General features: G+C 40.7%; 1 protein-coding gene across 4 annotated transcripts in view; it reads left to right on the plus strand.

Moving 5' to 3' along the window:
* The window catches only part of SLC9A9 (solute carrier family 9 member A9), a 663,806-nt gene that overhangs the window by 19,800 nt on the left and 622,103 nt on the right, over nt 1-21,903 (plus strand). For 3 of the 4 annotated variants that reach the window (XR_011561320.1, XM_070770059.1, XM_070770176.1), the window contains exon 2: nt 2,744-2,946. Coding sequence is in view for 3 of the 4 variants with exons in the window: in XM_070770059.1 (XP_070626160.1) it covers nt 2,744-2,946 (203 nt within the window). In the remaining variant the exon portion in view is untranslated. Of the gene's footprint in view, nt 1-2,197; nt 2,458-2,743; nt 2,947-21,903 lie in introns of all 4 variants that reach the window. The other variant, XM_070770128.1, reaches the window with a different exon arrangement.

Here is a 21,903-nt window from a genome sequence, read left to right on the forward strand (position 1 = left end):
ACCTTGTTTCTCTTCTATATTTTCCACTAAGCAGAAAGCTTAAGAGGTCATAGTATCATGGTACTTGCCAAGTGACACTTAGAGAATAAATTCTCCCTGAGATTTCACTAGAGTGTTGGAAAAGTGATGTTCTCACACAGGCATCCTAAGCCATGCGCAGAGTATATGGTGTGTCTTCCCTCCTCTTTCCCGACTAGTTTTATTATAGTCATTTGACGCTGCACGTGGGGGGCTGCTCACTGCTCTGTGATAGGTCAAGTGCTCATGGTGGTTACAAACCCATCACTTATTTTTTTCTTTCTGACAAAAGTTAGCATTAAATATTTCTCACTATTATGGGGGAGTGGACCAAATAGCGAAGCAGGAATAAGTAAGATAAAAATATTCTTGACAGAAATCTGCTTTCATTCTCACCTCTCACTCAAGTTTTCTGCTTTATCACCAGAGTGATGGCTCTTACATGAAAATGTGACTTTTACTGTCCTGCCTAAAATTTTACAACACTGTCATATTACCACTGGGTTAGAAGTAAGAACTCCTTAGCAGGACAGAGGAGCCTCTTTATAACCTGGCCCCTGTAGTCTAGTTTCTCTCTCTTTCTCTCTCTCTCCCTCTCTTCCACTTACTCTCTTCTTACAATCCACTGCTGATTTCCTAAATCCATCAGATTTCTCAAGTTCCTTTGTATTTATATGGTATAATGTTAGGTTGTCCTAGTGATCGTTAACACAGAAGCACTCACATTTCAGTGAGTGCACAAGAGAAGTTCACCTTTCACTCACATAATGGTCCAGTGCAGGTTTTCCTGGTTTGTGGATGGCTTTCCCCCACCTGGTGTCTCAGGGACTCAGGCTTCTTCAGTGTTGTGACTCTGTCTACCTACAGTATTGTTTTCTCCCCTCCATGTCCATCTGATAGATGGCGAAAGAGAAGGGAGAAAGCACACCTACTTCTTCAACACTTCTGTGGCACACATCACTTTTTCTTATAATCCATCGGTGAGAACCCATCCAAACTCGAGACAGCCAGAAACACAGTCTCTGGGTGAGCAGCCACTCCCTGACAACTATTCCACACGCTGGTGAATCAAAATCCTGGGGAACATTTAGTTGTCTCTGCTGTTACTCACGTGCTGCTACCAACATGTGCAGCCTGGATCCCAACTCATTCCCTGATTCAGCTCATCTGGACAAATCTTATGTGACCTTTTAAAATTCATCTAAAGCTTTGCAGCATTCAAAGGGCTTTGGAGTGTCTCCTCTCTGTACTCATATAGCACAGAATCCTTACCAGCTGTCATAGCGCATGTCATGTTGTATTATAATTGTTTGCTTATGGATCTTCATTTCACAAACTTCAGCTCCTGTAGGACTGGGAACTGTATCTTTATTTTAAATCTATAAATGTCTGGCACAAAATATGCACCCAAATATCCACATTCATTTATTTAATGTGTTATTAAATAAATGAAAGGCAATTAGATGACTTGATTCAGAGAAGAATGGCAAAACCCCCAGCATTTGATTTTTTTTTAAAGAGTAAACTGGATTTATCCTAAAACAAATACATCAGTTCTAATTTTAAACTGAGGAATGTGTACACTTCTAAAGTTTCTTTGCTTTTTTTGTTAATAAATCCATAATATTAAGAGAATTCACATTTATCAGATTACCGTGAGCATCCAAACAGTTTATAAACTTAAAAGCCAAAGATTGTCACTTGAGTCCGACACTTTGCTAAAGGAATATTGTGTCATTAAAATGTGTTTGGCTGCAGGTAAGGATAAACTTGACTTTAAATAGTTTGAAAAAAATTAGGAAATGTGTTATGTCACATAATAAGAAGTCTAGAGTTAGGGTAGGGCTTCCCAAGTGGCACAAGGGTAAGGAATTCTCCAGCCAATGCAGGAGACATGGGTTCAATCCCTGGGTGGGAAAGATCCCCTGGAGTAGGAAATGGCAACCAACTCTAGTACCCTTGCCTGGAAAATCCCATGAACAGAGGAACGTGGTGAGCTACAGTCCATGGGGTCGCAAAGAGTTGGACATGACTGAGCGCCTGAACACACACTCAGATTAGGCTCCGGGATAGGTTGATCCAGGGCTCAGTGAAGTTATTCAGGACCTAGATTCTGTCTATATCTCAGTCCCACCATCCTGAGTGTTCTGACTCTGTCCATGGACTGTATGCCCTTAAGGTGACAAGATACCTGCCAGCAAAATGTGGAGAAATGTATTGCCTTGATCATGTCCTGAGGGCGAGAGAGAATAAGAAGACTTGTCCCCTAACCGTAGTACATACGTGCTGCCTACTAGGCTGATGGGGCTCTCTCAGATATGTGCTCATCTGTGGACCAGAAACTTTCTCCAGGGGAATTCCATCTCCTGACTGATGAGATTACTCAGTGGCTGTCACAGAGCCAAGGTTTTCTTGAAGCAATTGGATGGAAAAAAAGAGGTGGGTAGCTCTTCTCTCCAAAATCTGTGGGTCCATTAGGAAGGGAAAAAAGGAGAGGTACTAAGTGTCCACTGCAAATACTGTAAGAATACAATCTTATCGACTCACCAAGAGTCAGACATGACTTAGTGACTGAACAACAAAAATCTAGTAGATTGGTGCCAATGGAAGGGTAAACAGTTTTCTAAGCCAGGTAATGATCCTTCCAAATCATATATTTGAAAACATGGAGTAATAAACATTTTAGATTATGTTCTCCAGTACAGTTATTTATTCTTTATTTTAGGCCTCGTAATGGGATTAATTTTACGATATGCTACAGCACCAACTGATATTGAAAGTGGAACTGTATATGATTGTGGAAAACTGGTCTTCAGCCCATCAACTCTTCTGATTAATATCACTGATCAAGTTTATGAATATAAATACAAGAGAGAAATAAGCCAACACAACATCAATCCTCACCAAGGCAATGCTATACTTGAAAAGGTAAGGACCCTTTCTATCTGGTCACATATTTTTGCTTCCCAGTGTAAATAATTGTGTCATATATAAGCCATCATAGAGAGGGCATTCACACACATACATATGCCCCCTTAAACACCATACTCATGGGGCAATTTCATTTACTAAGTGGTTAATGTCTTGATATGCTCTTATTGTAAGCTCGGTTGTCTGTATGTTTCTTCTAGAAGTTGAGAAAGAGTGCTTCTTATTATAACTGTTTTGCAAACCACAGTTATATTAGGGAAAAAGATAACAATAATAATTCAGCTGACTCTACCTTTAATGATACTTGATTCAAGTTTTCACACGTGTGTTTTAAGTGTCACTGCATATATATATTGTGGTTGTTGTATATGTTACCAGCTGGCTACGAAGTTTAAATCTCCCTTAAGCCAAAGGGAAAATGAAGGAGAACAAAGACATTTGCACTTGCAAACCTTGATCTAGAATCTGACTTTTAGCTGCCAACATAAAACACTGGCCCCTTGGCTGTTTATAAATGCACTGACACACAGTCGCTCTCAAAAGATCTTGACTCCATCTGTCTAGTTAGAGAATCTTAGATTGAAAAAAGAAAAATCGTGAAGTTATTCACCTTCTAAAAATGGTTTTATTATTGCAAATGTGTTAACCTCTTCGGTTATTTTGGAAGAGAAAATTTCTTTTGCTCTCAGAACTCTGGGTTAGAAAACAAGTGAGGTGACCTTTCTGCTGCCTTGAGTGTGGCTCAGTCTTTGTAATAAGTGAATTTGTGTTTAATAACACAAGTGCATGCTAAGAATCAGGATCTCGCATGACTTATTCTAGCTCCTTTTGTCAGAGCTGAGCACTTCCTTGAAATTATGGAAGTGCATTTTATCACTTTTATTCCATACAGATTTAATTTTCTTTTAAAATACACTTTTTTTCCCCTCTCCATTTTGAGAGATCTGGGGTGGGAGGGGAGATACATGACCTGCCATTTTTCCTCATTCAAGAGGAGTAATTTTTAGTTTTTTTTTTTCACACTATCTCCCAACTAGCAGATTTCTAGATTAACTTCCTCCTAGCACATGGAAGGGCTCTGGAAAGTCAAACTGATTATAATACTAACCTAAATCATGCTTAGGGAAGTGAAGCGAAGCACAAGAAAGAAAATTAAATAATGTTTCTGAAGTAAGCAGGAGCAACTTCTAGATCTTTGACTTTCTTGAGTGATCTCTTCGGTGAGATTCTTTCTATTCCCGTGAACAGTGGAAAATAATCTATCTTGAAATAAATAATTTTTTTAAGTGACCTTGTTAGCAGCATAGGATTTAAACAGCCTTGTCTGTTTTAATTTTCTTAGTACCAGAATTTAACTTATTTCCCTTCTCACTCTCTTATCTGTTTTTTATCTGCATTTCTAAGCAGCACTACTTCTTCAAACAGGTTTGAGTCCCATCCCCCACAAAGGTGCTGATAATTATCTCTGTCATTATAGCAATTTGTTTTATAACAGGACTGCCAACGAGCACCTGTTCAGAAATTCTGTTATGGTGTTACTGACATATTGATTTTTATCAACAGCCAATTACAGTGTTTGCTTTTAAAAAATTAAGGCAAGAGATGGAGAAAAATATGGAGCCTTCTTGGTTTTTCCTCTTGGTTGGATTTTGAGTTCTCACATGAAATGTTGAATTGACTTTGAATGGTTCAAGTATTTTATAGACTAACTTCTAAAGCATGTGACTTATTGAATCACAATTAGCATTTGTTCCTCTGGGCATTCCAGGCTGGCCATGGGCAGCTCAGTACCCAGGCTAAATCCCCAAGTCCCTTGCTGGTGGAACAAGGAGCATCTACTGATACACTTACCTTATTAGACAACTTTAAGTAGAAATGATGTTTTTAATAAATAACCAGAGTATATTTTAACATACATTTGTTGCTTATGTGCTAATGTTGGGGGACCCTACTTAGTCTGTGAAAATGAAATGCTCATAGTCTGTCTTCCTTACTGAGAATTCTCCACTGCATGCAGTTATTCATATGAATCAAGCAATTGCTCAGTCTATGTCAGATGCAAAAGAATTCCAAAATGAGTCCAGTTTTTGAAAGGTTTAACATGGAGTTACAGAGGTAACATGGAATAATGGGGAAGAAATTCAGGACCAGAAAGACCTGTCATCTATCTTTAGTAAGTTCTTTGAACTTCCTAAGCTCCAACTTTCTTATTTGTAAGGTGGGTAGATTAGAACGGTTTTGTAGGTTGTTTCAATGTTTAAGTGAGATGATGTATAGAAAGTGCCTGACTGCCATAGGCCTTTTATGCTGCATGGCCCTCACTCCTTGTTACTGTTTCCACTGCCACTTCTAATACCACCGCCGATACCATCGCCACTGCATGACTTTTAAGACCATTTAAGTGCTACCATTGCTACTTCTAGATAATATTGGAATGCTTAATGTATTCCAGGGATGAATGGAATATATGTTTTTTTCCTCATTTATTTAATATCTTTGGGGGAGATAAGACCAACATATAATATATGTTAGCATATGATTCAGTTCTAAATTATATAGACTATGAGTTTTCTTAAAACTTTACAGATTAGTTGTCATAGATATTTGAGCTTGTTAGGGAGGCTTCCTGGAGGAGGTGGCACTTGAGAGGGCTTTCAAAGGTGGGTGTGGCTTGGATAGGCAGCAGGATTGAGTTCAGAAAGATCTGGGCAGGATTGGAGGATGAGGCTGCACAAAGTGGTTAACTAGGTGGGAAGGGAAGAGGGCCTCGTGGATTCTTTGGGTCAATAGAATCTGCTTGATTTATAGGAAGAGTGTGAAGAGAAGAATCTAAGGTTCCAGGGTTTCAAGCCTGGCTGGGAGAATATGAGGGTCCCAGGATAGTGGGAAGGGAGAGAAAGATTTGTGGAAAAGGATGGGTGAAAATGACCTGTGGATCTGCAATTAAAGAGAGATCATCTAATTCAGAGCAAGAAAAAGACCTGATTTCATGATGTTGAACTCCGTCATTTAATAGATGAGTAAACGAACTTGAGCACTAAAATTGATTTAGTGCTTTACTCGGTGATTTTCAAATTTGTCTGAAATTTGGAATCACTTGAAGCTTCAAAAAATTCTGACGCTTGTATTCTGTCCCTGGGTTGGCGATTTTACCGGTTTGGGGTGTAGCCTGAGCACTGGAAATTTTGGAAGATCGCCAGATGAGTCTAACGCACAGGCGAGTTCTGGAGCCACTTATTTAGGTCCTATGTTATGTTTGGGTGAATATAGTGAGGAAATAAATGCCGTGTTTCTGCTTCTTCTCACTTCTACTGCTGCAGATCTAACAGCCCGCTTTACACACAAAGCACTTTTCTCACTTCAGGACCTGTACACATGTTGTTCTTAGCATATGTTGTTTAAATTGGTCTTATTTCTGCTCTTTGGATGTCAGAGCAATGACAGGAATACTTCCTATTCCTGGAATCTTGAAATACCATCTCTTCAGAGAGGGCTTGTCCTGTGATTTTCTCACATTGCATCCCCTCTCTCTCTTTTGCCCTCTCTCTGTTTCAAAGTACTTTTAGCACCATCTGAAATTTTACATGTATTTTCTTGCTTATTAATTATAATTCTTACATCATCTGATGTCCACTAGATGGTATACTTCACAAAGCAGGGTCCATGCCTTTTCTTATTGACCAATGTGTCCCCAAAGCCTACCATAAAGCCCAGTGCATACTGCTGCTAAATAAATAGTTTGTGAATGAATGAATGAATGAACGGAGGAATCTGAGTGCTTGGTAGAGTATATGCTGCTGCTAAGTCACTTCAGTCATATCCGACTCTGTGCGACCCCATACACGGCAGCCCACCAGGCTCCCCCGTCCCTGGGATTCTCCAGGCAACAACACTGGAGTGGGTTGCCATTTCCTTCTCCAATGCATGAAAGTGAAAAGTGAAAGTGAAGTCGCTCAGTCGTATCCAACTCTTAGCGACCCCATAGACTGCAGCCTACCAGGCTCCTCCGTCCATAGGATTTTCCAGGCAAGAGTACTGGAGTGGGGTGCCATTGCCTTCTCCAGGTAGAGTATATACAGCTGGAAAAATTGAAAGATATTATCTTGGAGTTGGTAGGAGAATGTCCTAGACACTTAGTGGTTGAAGAGACTAAGATATTATATAATCTTAGTTGTGTTCATTGCAGCCATGAAATTAAAAGACGCTTACTCCTTGGAAGGAAAGTTATGACCAACCTAGATAGCATATTCAAAAGCAGAGACATTACTTTGCCAACAAAGGTTCATCTAGTCAAGGCTATGGTTTTTCCAGTGGTCATGTATGGATGTGAGAGTTGGACTGTGAAGAAAACTGAGCGCTGAAGAATTGATGCTTTTGAACTATGGTGTTGGAGAAGACTCTTGAGAGTCCCTTGGACTGCAAGGAGATCCAACCAGTCCATTCTAAAGGAGATCAGTCCTGGGTGTTCTTTGAAAAGACTGATGCTAAAGCTGAAACTCCAATACTTTGGCCACCTCATGCGAAGAGTTGACTAATTGGAAAAGACTCTGATGCTGGGAGGGATTGGGGGCAGGAGGAGAAGGGGACAACAGAAATGAGATGGCTGGATGGTGTCACCGACTCGATGGACATGAGTTTGAGTGGACTCCAGGAGTTGGTGATGGACAGGGAGGCCTGGCGTGCTGCAATTCATGGGGTCACAAAGAGTCGTGTCTGACTGAGCGACTGAACTTAACTGAGTTGTGTTCATATAGATATAAATTCACATACAGAGAAATTACATGGTGGGCCCAGGGTCCCAGTAATTCTATTACTGGTCAGAGGCAGAACTGAGGCCCATAGCACTTTACTCTGAGTACTGAGTAGTTTATCAAATTGCATACCACTGGACAAGCTCCGGAGTGGCCTTGTGGACAGAGAAGGGCTGAGGCCTGAACAATCTGACACTGAGATGTGTGGGGGGAGATGAGGACCAGTACTAGAAAGGGAAGATTTACAGAATTGCAGAAACAGGCCTAGCACAAGGGTGTCACGGAAGCCACTGGTGTGGCTGCACTGGGTCCTTTTCTTTGTGGTGCAGGTTAAAGGGAGTACTTGGCCTTTGTCTCTAAAAGTTACAGGATGAGGAAGTAAGTTTTACTCTCAAGATGCAGTTTAGGGGCTTGGATGAAATTTCTGACTTCAGGATTTGAAGAGGCTGGAATAAATTCTTGAGCTATATAATCATCTCTTGGAATACCAATAAAAGCACATGTATTTCTGGGATGGTTAGGCCTTGACGTGCTTGGAAACAGCACTGGGCTTGATGGCTCCCTGGGTTTCTTCCAATAATATGGTATAAAACTGGAAAATAGGAGAGCTGTTGGCATCTATATAAGCAGCAGTGTACTGTGCTTTCATACCACATTGTAAACATATAAAATTTTTAAGAATTACCATATGCCAAGCTTCTTTTGTTCATGCTCAATACAGATAAAAGTGTAGAGAAGAAAAAATATTTTCACTTAAAGATGTGTGAGAACAGTATTTTTCTATATATTACGAGCAGCTGATGATCTCAAAACCATCTTCTGAGAGACTAAAACTAAAATTATGTTGATTTATATCTATTCAATTGACATTTCCAGAACTGTTTGTCAAATTGTTCTGTGGATCCACTATATCCTTTAGTAATTTTAATTGAGTGGGGCCTATATTCTATTATATAATATCTTTACAGACATTAATTTGTTACAAAATATTTAGGAATACAAAAATGTCTACTAAGTATTTTCTGAATTTAACATCAATAGGAAGTTAAAACTTGTTTTTGAAAAAAGATCTGTCTTTCATTCCTTCAAAACAAATGAACTGATTTCCATCAGTTTTGATTCTAAATAGGAATGATCTCAAGGAGTTTATTAGTAAATCTGGGGGAAATGCAGCATATGAATAAGTGAATAAATATACCACAAGACAGCTATCAAAGGAGTGGGTCACATACCATAGACGTTCAGAGTGGGTGACGTTATTTCTTGTTAGGGTGATAGGCTAAGCACCGAAGAATTTATACTTTTGAACTGTGGTGTTGAAGAAGACTCTTGAGAGTCCCTTGGACAGCAAGGAGATCAACCCAGTCAATCCTAAAGGAAATTAACCCTGAATATTCATTGGAAAGACTGATGCTGAAGCTGAAGCTCCAATACTTTGCCGCCTGATGCAAAGAGCTAACTCATTAGAAAAGACCCTGATGCTGGGAAAGATTGAAGGCAGGAAGAGAAGGGGATGACGGAGGATGAGATGGTTGGATGACATTACTGATGCAATGGACATGAGTTTAAGTGAGCTCTGGGAGATGGTGAAGGATAGGGAAGCCTGGTGTGCTGCAGTCCATGGTGTCACAGAGTCAGAAATGACTGAGCGACTGAACAACAACAAAGGGTGATAGGAATGATTTTGCGGAAAGATTGACTCTGGTAGTGATGTATGTAGTGTTTGGAGGTTGGAGAGTCATTCCAAGCATGGGTAGGAAAAGGGGTAGAGACTACTCCGAGAAAGAAAGTCACTTCTAAGTTGTTGAACTATGGAAGATCAGTGAAGCATAGGGTGGGATAAGGGCAGAGTCTGGCTACAGAATCACTTAAATTCCAGGCTGAGTAATGCCCACTGTATTTGTAGTCAGTGGGACAGTGCAGTGTTGACAAAAGCAAAGAAATAGGCTGCTGTGTACAAGGTAGAGAGTGAAAGCAGAGGGACAGCTAAGTTTTAAGGTTGAATGGTAACCAAGGGGCAGATAGAAGAGAAACAAGGAAGGAAGACACTGTAAAGTTTAGATCGGTTGGGCACGAGGAGGAAGGATGAAGAGCTAATTCTGCTGTTGTGTCTTGTGGGTTCATAGAAAGTGGCAGGACAGAAGTGGGTACCTTAGAAGTTAAAGGAAGGAGCTGTTTTATAGTGAAAAATCACACATATAGTTTAAAACTATGATGAATGAATGAATCAATCTTATTTATTTATTTTTCATTGATTTAACACATTATGATTTTTCTACATTGAATTGGAAAGGTCAGCAGACCATTTGGCTAGAAAAGTCTTGCAGACCTAGTAGATTTTCAAAAAGTTGTCAGCACAGTTAAATTTATACTTCCTATAATTTATAAATCAGTTGACTGTAGTGTCAAAAGTCAAAGGAAACCCCAGTGAAAAGTTTGCCAAACCTTCACTTCCTGTGTGACAAATGACACTATCATTTGGTAACGAAAGTTATTTTAGGGCAAGTTAAACTTCCAAACAATCTGTCTTGTCTACTGTTTCAATGAAGAGAATTATCAGGGAAATAGGTAACACTGAAGCTATTATCAATTGTGTTCATAGTACTGTGTATTTTTGAGATATTGACGTGAGTCTGAGTGAACTCTGGGAGTTGGTGATGGACAGGGAGGCCTGGCATGCTGCGATTCATGGGGTCTCGAAGAGTCTGACACGACTGAGCGACTGAACTGAACTGAACTGAACTGAAGGAAGTCCTTACAGCAACAGTAATTATATGACTTTAAAAAAATAACTTTGTATGTGCAGTATTAAAATATCAGTGTCTGATATTTTCTCACTGTCCGACTTTTTCTGAAGATGATTTTGACTGTTTGTGGTTCAGAGTCTTAATTCTCACATATTTATTTGTAAACTACTTTTGTTCTTTCCAGTCTTTCTTTTTACTTGATTATTCTGGCTGCAGAGTCCAGAAGGCAAAACTCTTCTGCTAACAGGGACAGCTTGATCAGAAAGAGTTATTAGACCATGAGATAAATATGCGCACTTAGTGCTGGGACACTTTGGGGGAGGATAAAGTAAAGACAGGAAAGGAATGTCTAAAACCGTTCTAGCCACAATGAGAGAAGCAAGTGTCACGATGAATCAGCACTTGGGGTTTGGAGAAACCCTTATAGAATACTATCAATTATTTCTCCACTCTGTAGAGATCAGGGATTCATGATGTATGTTTCTCTATCAAGACCAGTCTTGATTCTTACACATGAGGTGGTCGCAGGGAATCTCAAGTTTAGCAGTGCATGGGATGAGTCTCTTTGGATAGACTTAGATACTTTTATCGTAAACCTTCCTTAAGAGATTTATTGTTAACAAAGAAACCTAACATTTTTAATTCATTTTATCTATTTTCTTCCACCTTTGCTCAACTTTCTTTGTAGAATTTTGGCCTGATACATGATTTCAGAAATGTCTCAAGACTCAGTATTCCGTTAAACTTTTTCCAGTTCTATTGAGATAAATTAACATATAAGATTATGTTAGTTTAAGCTGTACAACATAATGATTTTATATAGCTACATAGATATCTATCTATAGGGCTTCCAAGGTGGCGCTAGTGGTAAAGAACTCATCTGCCAATGCAGGAGATCTAGGAGATAGGAGTTCAATCCCCTGGAGAAGGAAACGGCAACCCACTCCAATATTCTTGGCTGGGAAATGCCATGCACAGAGGAGCCTGGTGGGTTACAGTCCACAGGGTCACAAAGATTTGGACACAACTGGAGGGACTTAGCATGCATGCACGCATGCATATATATCTATGTATGTGTCAAATGCAAAATGATTATCACAATAAGGTTAGTTAACCTTCATCAAGTCATGTAGTTACAAATTTTTTGTCTTGAGAACTTTTAAGTTCTTAGCAACTTTTGAATATACAATGCAATGTTATTAACTATAGTCACCATGCTGTACTTATATCCTCAGGATTTATTTATTTTATAACTGGGAATTTGTATCTTTTGATGACCTTCAACCTTTTTTCCATCCCTCTTCTCTCACCTCTGGCAACAGTCAATCTGTTCTCTGTTTCTATAGTTCTTTTTAGACTCCAAATAAGTGAGATGATATAGTTTTGCCTTTCTCTATCTTATTTCACTTAGCATAATGTTTTCAAGTTCCATCCGTGTTGTTGCACACAGTGGAGTTTCCTGCTTTTGCATGGCCAAATAATTCTATTGCGTGTTAATCCAATTATCCATCAATGGACACTTAGGTTATTTCCATGTCTTGGTTATTGTAAATAATGAGACAGTGAACATAGGAGTGCAGCTATCTCTACAAGATTGTAATTTCAATTTGGGGGGATATATTCTCAGAAGTGGGATTTCCGGATCATAATGTAGTCCTATTTTTCATTTTTTTGAGAAACTGCCAGACTGTTTTCCTTGCTGGCTGCACCAATTTACTTTCCCATAAACAGTGTGCAAGTGTTCCTTTTTCTATTCCACATCCTGTGGAATAGAAAGATAACACTTGTTACCTCTTGTCTTTTCTATGATAGGCATTTTAACAAGTGGAAGATGATATCTCCTATTTCTTTGTGCTTCTGACTTGCATTTCCCTGATGATTAGTTCCATTTGGTTTTAATTTAGTCATTGAACAACATAAATTTTCTGTATTCATTTAGTCATTCAACAACTATTTATTGGACACTATTCATATGCTAAGTACTCGTTTTAAGTGATGCAGATACAATAGTGAACAAAACAAAGCCCTCACTCTCATGGTGCTCACATCCTAAGGGGGAGCTAGAAAAGGTACAGTTCAGTGTAAGTATTTATAATCTAATGTCAGGAGAAGACATGTGCTATGAAGCCAGGTTAACAACATGAGAAGATGTCAAGAGAAGTGTATTTAGATATGCTTTGCAGGGAAGCCCTCATTGAAAAGGTGAATTTGGAGCCTCAATTATGAGGAATGAATGAATGAATGAATTTGGGAGTAAGCCACACAGAGAACAGGAAGAAGAGAACCAAACTAAATAATAGAAGATGTCTTTACTTTCTTGAGGTCAGTTTTTCCCTTTGCCAGTTCTTTGCTGTATTTTCATGAATATCCAAGATCATTTTGTCTATAATAGAAGTTCTGGAAAAATTATATTCATTGTGATTGAGAAAGGTGGAGGGGAAGTAGAGAGATGTCAGCTTGGAATGGGCAGTGAAAATACAGAAAATGCAGAAATAAGAGGAACGTCATGCCCCAAAGGCTGGCGGTCTTGACCTAACATCCAGGCCACTTTTGCAGTCTTGGCTTTAGAGTGCAGAGTCCAGATATGAAGTTGTTTTGTGACAGTTTAGTTGTGACTTGGAGCACTCCAAATGCGAGATTAGTAATTACCCTTGTTGTTGTTTAGTTGCTAAGTTGAGTCTGACTCTTTTGTGACCTCATGGACTGTAGCCCCCCAGGCTTCTCTGTCCGTGGGATTTCCTAAGCAAGAATACTTGAGTGGGTTGCCATTTCCTTCTCCAGGGGATCTTCCTGACCCAGTAATTGAACCCATGTCTCCTGCATTAGCAGGTGGGTTCTTTACCACTGAGCCACCAGGGAAGCCCAAGAATAACCCTAGACAGCTCTGTTAGACAGTTTGGGTTAAGTCCTTGCCACCTGGAATGCAGCTTGGCTTTTTCACACAGTGGTATGGACGCAGCACTCAAAAATCCTTCTGATTTCCTATCTTCTTCACAGTTCATCACACATCATCACTCAGTGTTCTAAGGAAGCTGACTACTGGGACATTTATTTGTAGCAGGATTGAATTCCAACCAGATGTCTAGTTTTATTTCTTAACAAAAAACCTAGCTATTCAAAATAATGTAGAAGCTGCTGGTGGCAACGATCTCTTGGATGTCATGTGATTAGAGCACAGATTGTACTGATGTCTCTCACACTCACTCTTGGATGGCAAAGAAAAGGAGTCATGTGAAAGTGTATGAGCAGGATGAACACTGGCCTTGGTGTACTTCCTAATGTGACAAAACTGGATAAGAGGAGAGTGGCTATGGAGTAAAGGGAACATGTCTCAGGTTCTGGACTTTGAGCCCAAGAAAGTACCCCTGACCACCGTGGGGAGAAACAGCTGATATGCCCACCCATCTCCCAATCACGCCTTCCTCCCGACTGATGCCTGGTTTTGGACCATCTCAGGTCATCCATTTGCCTAGTTCCAGAAAGGCCTTAGTGGCATCACAGACACTTTTTAGGAACTACAGGAGCCAGCATGGCAGACTGCAACATGGACTAGCATTTTGGGATGTTGAGTAGCCATCCACTTAGATATCAAAGTTCCCTGGTAGCCCAGATGGTAAAGAATCTGCCTGTAGTGCAGGAGACCAGATTCAATCCCTGGGTCAGGAGGATCCCCTGAAGAAGGGAATGGCTACCTATTCAAAGGATAGGTTTCCAAAGCTATTTTAGGGAGTTGTGGGTGACTGGGGGCTCTAAAGCTATTCTATTTCCCTGTCCTATTCAGTTCAAGATCAGGGTGAAACATGTTCCGTGAGAGGCAATCTTTAAAAACTGACTTAAAACTTGTTATTTGATACTATTTTCTGTATTTACTAATGTTTTATATTTATTGTGTGTTATCTCAGAACAAAGTATTCCTCATAAGAGACCTTTCCAAAAAACCGCAAAATATTATTCTTTTAAATATCAACACATACATGATAGGAACTGGCATGTGTGAGACAGCATAATATGTTAAGAGCCCCATTCTGCAATCAAAATCCTTGGGTTTAAACCTCTGGTCCACCTTTAACCTGCTGGGTGATCTTCAGCATCTGACTTAATCCTTGATGCCTTTGTTTTGTCAAGTGAGGCGATACTAGTACCAACCTCAAAAAGTTATTATGAGAACTAAATGAAATAATTCATATAACCAGCTAATGAGCTTTAGCATTAATAGTAAATATTACTTGTTATTATTGAGCATCAGGTACTTGCCAAGTAATTTAAAACACTGATTTCCAAAGTTTGATACATGCATCAGTTAAACTATTGAGTATGTGGACCTTATATTTGCCCATTTATTTATAAATGACTTGCAAGTGCTATTGTACAATGTATTGTATATATTATAAAGTGAAAGTGTTAGTCACTCAGTCATGTCTGACTCTTTATGACCACATGGTCTGTAGCCCACCAGGCTCCTCTGTCCGTGGAATTCTCCAGGCAAGCATACTGGAGTGGGTAGCCATTCCCTTCTCCAGGCAATCTTCCCAACTCAGGGACTGAACCCCGTCTCCTGCATTACAGTCAGATTCTTCACCATTAGCGCCACCTAGGAAGCTCAGGTAATACTGCTATGAGAAAAGAGTATCAAACTAGAATTTTTTAAAGGATGAGAAAAAATACAAAAAGTTTTTTGCACACTTAAGTGGATCATCTTGTTCACTTCATAACATATATTCACCTCAACTTAAAGAGTAATGAACAGGTCATATTTTATTAAAATTTTATTTTTACTTTATTTTTGATATTTTTCTTGAAAATAATTTTCTTGAAAAATTTTGCTTTTTTCTGAAATCTCACTGTATTCTGAGTCTCAGCAGTACCGATATGCACATGGGCTCTAGGCCTGAGGCAGGGATGCTTTTAGGGGTTGTGAGCTTTGTGGAAACATTCAGTCCCACCCCAGGAGACCCCACATTACTATACTTCAGTATCTAGTTCTAACGTCTTAAGGCTCCAGCTGATGTTCGCCCACTATATCTTAGCTCAGATGTAAATTAATATTTATGTCTATGATGTTGGGTTACTGTCTATCTTCTCACCAGACTTCAGGAGGGCAGGGACCAGCTCTGTCCATGGTCCACTGTATTCCCAGCTCACAGCAGCGTGCCTGGCACCTGGTTGATACTCTGTGGACCCTGGCAAGTGAGTGGATGATATAATGAAGTATCTGTCTCTGCTTGTCAGTTGCTACTTCTCAGTGCCACTCTGTCCTGTCTTCGCTGTTGGCCATTTTATTCCCAAGCATCTATCACAGATTTCTCCTCAGAGTGAAGTATCAGGGCTCTGTGATGGTTTTTTAGCTACTCAGACAGTTGAATTGTTGGCAGTCTTTTTTTTTTTGGTGGTGGTTGTTTATTTATTATTGTGGTATAATTCCTTAACAATGTTGTGTTGGTTTCTGCTGTACAATGAAGTGAATCAGCTATATGTATACATATAGTCACCTCCCTCTTGAGCCTCCCTTATCTCCTCCCCCATATCACCCCGCTAGGTCACCACAGAGCACTGAGCTGAGCTCCCTGTACTATACAGCAGGATCCCACTAGCTATCTATTTTACGCACAATATTGTATATATGTCAATCCCCATCTCCTAGTTTATACCCCAGTCCCAACCCTCCATGTCCACTCATCTGTTCTCTGCATCTGTCTCTATTGCTGCCCTGAAAATGGCTTCCTCTGTACCATTTTTGTCTAGATCCCATATATATGTGTTAATATATGATATTTTTCTCTTTTCTGACTTATATCACTCTGTATGACAGACTCTAGATCCATCCATGTCTCTACAAATGACCCAATTTCATTCCTTTTAGATGGTAGCCTTATCTCCAAATAATTGATCAAGGATAGAAGGAGAGGGAGACAAGGAGCTGGGCACAGGAGAGACAGAGAAGGAGGGAAAAAGGAAGGGAGAAAAAGAGATTTCTCGTGAAGATTTATAGTATGAGTACATACAACTTAAAATGGATCTTTCAATTCCTTTCCTGTTTGCTCTATTCCTTCTAAAACATTCAACTTAGGCAAGACTGCACATTTATCATCGCTGGTCTCTCGCGAGCAATTATATAAGGGTCCATCCAACTGCATTTCCTGGTTCTTCTCTAAGGTCACTAAGAAGCTCCTCATTAGTAGCTTACACAGCCTGAAGGCAGGGTAAACATAAGTGGCACAGAGGGCTGAGAACTATCAGAAGGAGTGAGGACCTTAAAGAAGCTGCGCATTTAACTGGCTTGTCTCCTGATGCTATTTAAGCCTGTCTTGTGTTAGGGGTCTCCTAGCTGCTCCTCTCAGATCCATTTTTAGTTACACTAAGTCTCCTACATACGAACCTTCAAGTTGTGAGCTTTCAAAGATGTGTATGTGCATGTGTGTGTCCAATCATGTAAGTTAGTTCATGTGTCTGGTGTACATTGTCACGTGTGTACATCCTCTGCCAGAGATTGTGCTTTTGTATACTTTATAGTACTGTAGAGAGTATAGTAGTACAGTATCTTTATGTCAAGCCCAGGATGTCTTTAAGCAAGCATAAAAACAGCAGTGATGTATCTAGTACTACTGTGCTTTTCAGGGTACTATACTATAAGATTTAAAATGTTTGATCTTTTGTGCTTTTTGTTTATGTATTATTTGGGTGAAACGTATTCTAAATCTCTTACGGTACAGTACTACACAGCTGGCTGTGGTAGTCGGGTATGTATGGGCTGTGTGCACAGTCATGTCTGACCCCTTGCAACCTCATGGACCGTAGCCCACCAGGCTCCTCTGTCCATGGGATTCTCCAGGCAGGAATACTGGAGTGGGTTTCCATTTCCTTCTCCAGGTAGTTGGGTACTAAGTAACTTTGTGTACTTATGAACATGCTCTCAGAACAGGACTCAACTATATGTAGGTGACTTACTGTATAAGGCTAACTGGACATGGTCTGATTTACAGAGTTCTGCCTCAGGTGGAGAAGGCAATGGCACCCCACTCCAGTACTCTTGCCTGGAAAATCCCATGGATGGAGGAGCCTGGTGGGCTGCAGTCCATGGGGTTGCTAAGAGTCGGACACGACTGAGCGACTTCATTTTCACTTTTCACTTTCATGCATTGGAGAAGGAAATGGCAACCCACTCCAGTGTTCTTGCCTCGAGAATCCCAGGGACAGGGGAGCCTGGTGGGTTGCCATCTATGGGGTCGCACAGAGTCGGACACGACTGAAGCGACTTAGCAGCAGCAGCAGCCTCAGGTGGAGGTGTGTTGAATGAGGATGTCTCACAGATTCAGTTTCTTTTACTGTTGTTGTTTGTTTGTGTCACATGGCATACAGGGTCTTAGTTCCCCGACCAGGGACCAAAGCTGCGCCCCCTGAAGTAGAAGTGCAGTACCAGTCGCTGGACCACCAGGGAACTCCCCTCTACACCATTCTTTCTGACCATCAAGTTCCTAGAGGACTCAGAGGTAGAGTTTAGTGAGCAGAATGGTTAAGTGAGCTTGAGATCAATATCTTATGAATGGAAGAGGAAGGAAACCAGAGAGGGCCAAGGGAGAAGTGAAGCTATGATGCAGGCTTGACAATTTTGTCTAACTCCTTGGCAAGTTGTGAAGTTAGAGTGGCTCTTCAGAGTCCTCTGCCATTGGACTGAGATGGCCTGGACTCTAAAACACCAAATCATTTTGTCTTTGGATGTGGGCCTCTCTGGAAAGGGCATGACTTTGTGTGGGGCAGTTCTTTTCAGTTTTACCAATCTCTGAAGGGACTGACATCCTAAGCAGCAGAGGTGACAAGGCCTTCATTGGAGGAAAAGCCCAGTATCTAACATATTGTAACCCTAATAGGGGAGGAAAATCTTTCTTTCTACCTGTCTAGGTTTTTGCCTTAGGGCCCTTGTAGCAAAAGACAGATGAACAAGAGAAAGACACACAGAAGTTTATTTCATATAGGCCTGAGAGAAATCTAGAGAATGAGCAATCCAAAGAGCTGGCTTAGAATTCAGGCTTCAATACCATCCTCAGCTAAGATAAAGAAAAGTGTATAGGGGTGGCAAGTTTTAGGAAGGTGACCTGGAAATGTCTGGTGAACAAGGGTAAAACTGTTGTGCAGATTTAAGTCTGTGCCTTTTTTATTGATAAATTTCATATGATTTAGACTTATCTTTCTCTTCCTGGTATCAAGCAGGGGACACCCTTACAAATGGAGGTTTCCTTGATGTAAATTTCCCTTGCTGTTGTTGTTGTCCAGTTGCCCAGTCGTATCTACTGTTTGCGACCCCATGGACTGCAGCACGCCAGGCCTCCCTGTCCCCCACCATCTCCCAGAGTTTGCCCAAGTTCATGTTCATTGCATCAGTGATGCTCTCCAGCCATCTCATCCTCTGACATCCTCTTCTCCTTCTGCCCTCAATCTTCTCCAGCATCAGGGTCTCATCCAACGAGCCATCTGTTTGCATCAGATGACCAAAATCCTGGAGCTTCAACTTCAGCATCAGTCTGTCAGGCGAGTGTATGCTCCTCAGTTCTGCCTCATCTCAACAAAGATTTGGAGTGACGGACATTAAAGCCCTCGGTGCGTCACAGCTCTCGGGTCTTGGACAGACTGTGTTATAGCTCTCAGGTCTCGAACAGACAAATCAGTGTTACAGCTCTGTGTTACAGCTCTATTTTATTTAGAAAACAGCAGGAAAATCCATCCTCGAGGCATGAGGGCATGTTGACCCAAAGATGTGAAGAGAAGACAGCCTCAGCACACGAGAGAGAGAGAGAGAGAGACCTCTGGCCCTCTGGCTCCTCTTTTTATGTTTTTTTCTCCCCCTGGGCCTGCCCTATGTAAATTGGGCTAGCCAGGATTGTTGTTTGCTCTACCTGAGGTCCTCACTCCGGTCCTCGGACCTTCCTTTGTTCTATCTTCGCAGGCTTTTCTCTTCCATGTCTTTTAGCCACCACCATTCTGGACTCCTGTTTCCTATCCTAACTACCTAACAAGTCCTTCTAGTGAATATTCAGGGTTAATCTCCTTTACGATTGACTGGTTTGGTCTCCTTGCAGTCCAAGGGACTTTCAGGAGTCTTCTTGTGCACCGCAGTTCCAAGGCATCAATTCTTTGGCATTCTGCTTCTTTACAGTCCAGCTCTCACCACTGTACGTGACCACTGGAGAGACCGTAGCCTTGACTCTATGAACCTTGGTCAGCAGGGCAATGTCTCTGCTTTTCAACACACTGTCCAGGTTTGTCATCGCTTTCCTTGCAAGAAGCAATCATCTTCTGATTTCATGGCTGCAGTCACCGTCCGCAGTGATTTTGGAGCCCAAGAAGAGGAAGTCTGTCACTACTCCACCTTTCCCCCTTCTATTTGCCATGCAATATAGGGCTAGATGCCATGATCTTAGTTTAATATTTAGTCTTAAGCCGGCTCTTTCACTTTCCTCCTTCACCTTACAAAAGGGTAATTTCTAGTCTGTTTTCAGAGCATCTCCTTTGTCTACTCTTTCTCAAAATAATCAGTTCAAAATAATTCTATGTCTAAAAGGCAAGTTTTTTTGGGAGGTTATGTAATAGATTCTGGTCTCCTATACCCTCCACAGTGTGAGAAGCTTTATATATTTACGTAGGTCGTGTGCTCAAGAAGAGTACCCAAATGATGAGTTAACACACAGCTGAAGTAAAAGAATGCAGTGGAGTACTAGAACAGGCTTGTCTGTTCTCTGAGAGCTGATTATTTATTTAATATCCATAATCTTACAAGCCAGTTGACAAACATTGGCAGTTTGAAATGGGTCATGGTGGGAGTATTTAGAAACCATCAACTGCTGCAAATCCAGGCTTGTAGGCTTTTTTCTGTCTCCAGAGAGATGATTTACTAGCATACCACTGAATATATGCCTACTCTTTGCATTTTTAGGAGAACTGGAAATATCCACACACCTCATGTTTCATCTCACAAAAAAGTTTTTTCTCACATGAGGCTTGTCTTAAAATCCCACTGTTAGAGATTCCTATCTTTAGCTTGAACTAACTGCTTCTACGGTGATACAGAGAAAAGCATAAGGATTTTGTCTTAGTCCTTTTTGTCACCTGTAACAAAAATACCGTATCCTGGGTGACTTAAACAACAAACATTTATTTCTCACAGTTTTAGAAGCTGGAAAGTTCAAGATCAAGTCATCAGCATATTTGGAGTCTGGTGGGAGCTAACTTCCTGATTCATAGATGGCTGTCTTCCTGCTGTGTCCTTACGTGGCGGAAAGAATGAGAGCCCTCTCAGTTTTCTTTTATAAGGACATTAATCCCCTGTATGAGAGTTCTATCCTCATGACCTAATCACCTCCCAAAGGCCCCACTTCCTAAGACCATCATCTTAGGGGTTAGATTTCAACATATGAATTTTGACAAGACATACATATTCAGTCCATTGCAGTTTTGCAGTTATACCTTGGGCTGAATCCTATCTCTGCCACTTCTAGCACTGAGACCTTGGAGAAGTTAACCTCTCATATTTTTCTTTATAAAACAGGGATCGATCATACCCACTTTACAAAATGAATGAGAAAAAGTTGTTAGAAGTGCTGTAAATATTACTCTTCTTCCTTAACATCTGCCCTTGGCAAGCATGGATTTCCCCCTTGGGACAAAGTTTGAAGTAGTTATGTTGAAGGAAGTTTGGTATTGTTTTTTAATGCATCATTTTTAAGGTGAAAGCACTGTTTGAAAAACACATCATTTTAATTTTAAATCAAGCTGTTTGGCATCTATTTTCTGCTGATTTCAGCTCATCCCCTCTACTTCCCCCAAATCCCCTCAAGCATGCCTGCTGTGACTGGTCCTTGCTGATTCAGCCCTTCCCTGTCCAGCTTCCCCAAGCCAGTTGCTCCCTGCTGAGGCCTTATGATGGGGAAGCTGCATGCACAATTCAAAGCTAAGGACCGAAAAAGATAATGGAAACTCAGAAAATTGTAAGGCAAAAAGAAACTCTGTGGGACTGTGATATTCCTATATATAATGAAGGTCAGAAAGCAGTTTCTTTTGCTTTATAATATTAAGATTGGCCAAGATGAATATCAATTCCAGATGGAGAGGGAATCATTCTTGATGCACAGGCTTGTCTTTCCTTTTGAAATCCTCACCCAGATATTGAGGGATGAATACTCTTGGTGAGATGAAGAACCAAGCCCTTCTCACATTCACCTGTTATTTTCTCTTCCCTGGTTGATATGAAGCCAGGAAGTCCCCTTGTCATGTTAATACCACTTCTAGTGGGGTGATGGGAGGTAGGAAACTCACAGCAAGGGGCAGGCCTATAGGGGACCAGCAGCCAATCCAAGCTATGGATAAGGAAATAAAGGCCAGGAGTCTGTCCAGAGTTAGCAATAGAAAACCTTATCATTTGATTTTCAAGCTAGAACTCTTGTGTGTGAATGAGGGGCATGAGTATT

Source organism: Bos indicus, chromosome 1, assembly GCF_029378745.1.
Source record: "Bos indicus isolate NIAB-ARS_2022 breed Sahiwal x Tharparkar chromosome 1, NIAB-ARS_B.indTharparkar_mat_pri_1.0, whole genome shotgun sequence".
NCBI classification, from domain to species: domain Eukaryota; kingdom Metazoa; phylum Chordata; class Mammalia; order Artiodactyla; family Bovidae; genus Bos; species Bos indicus.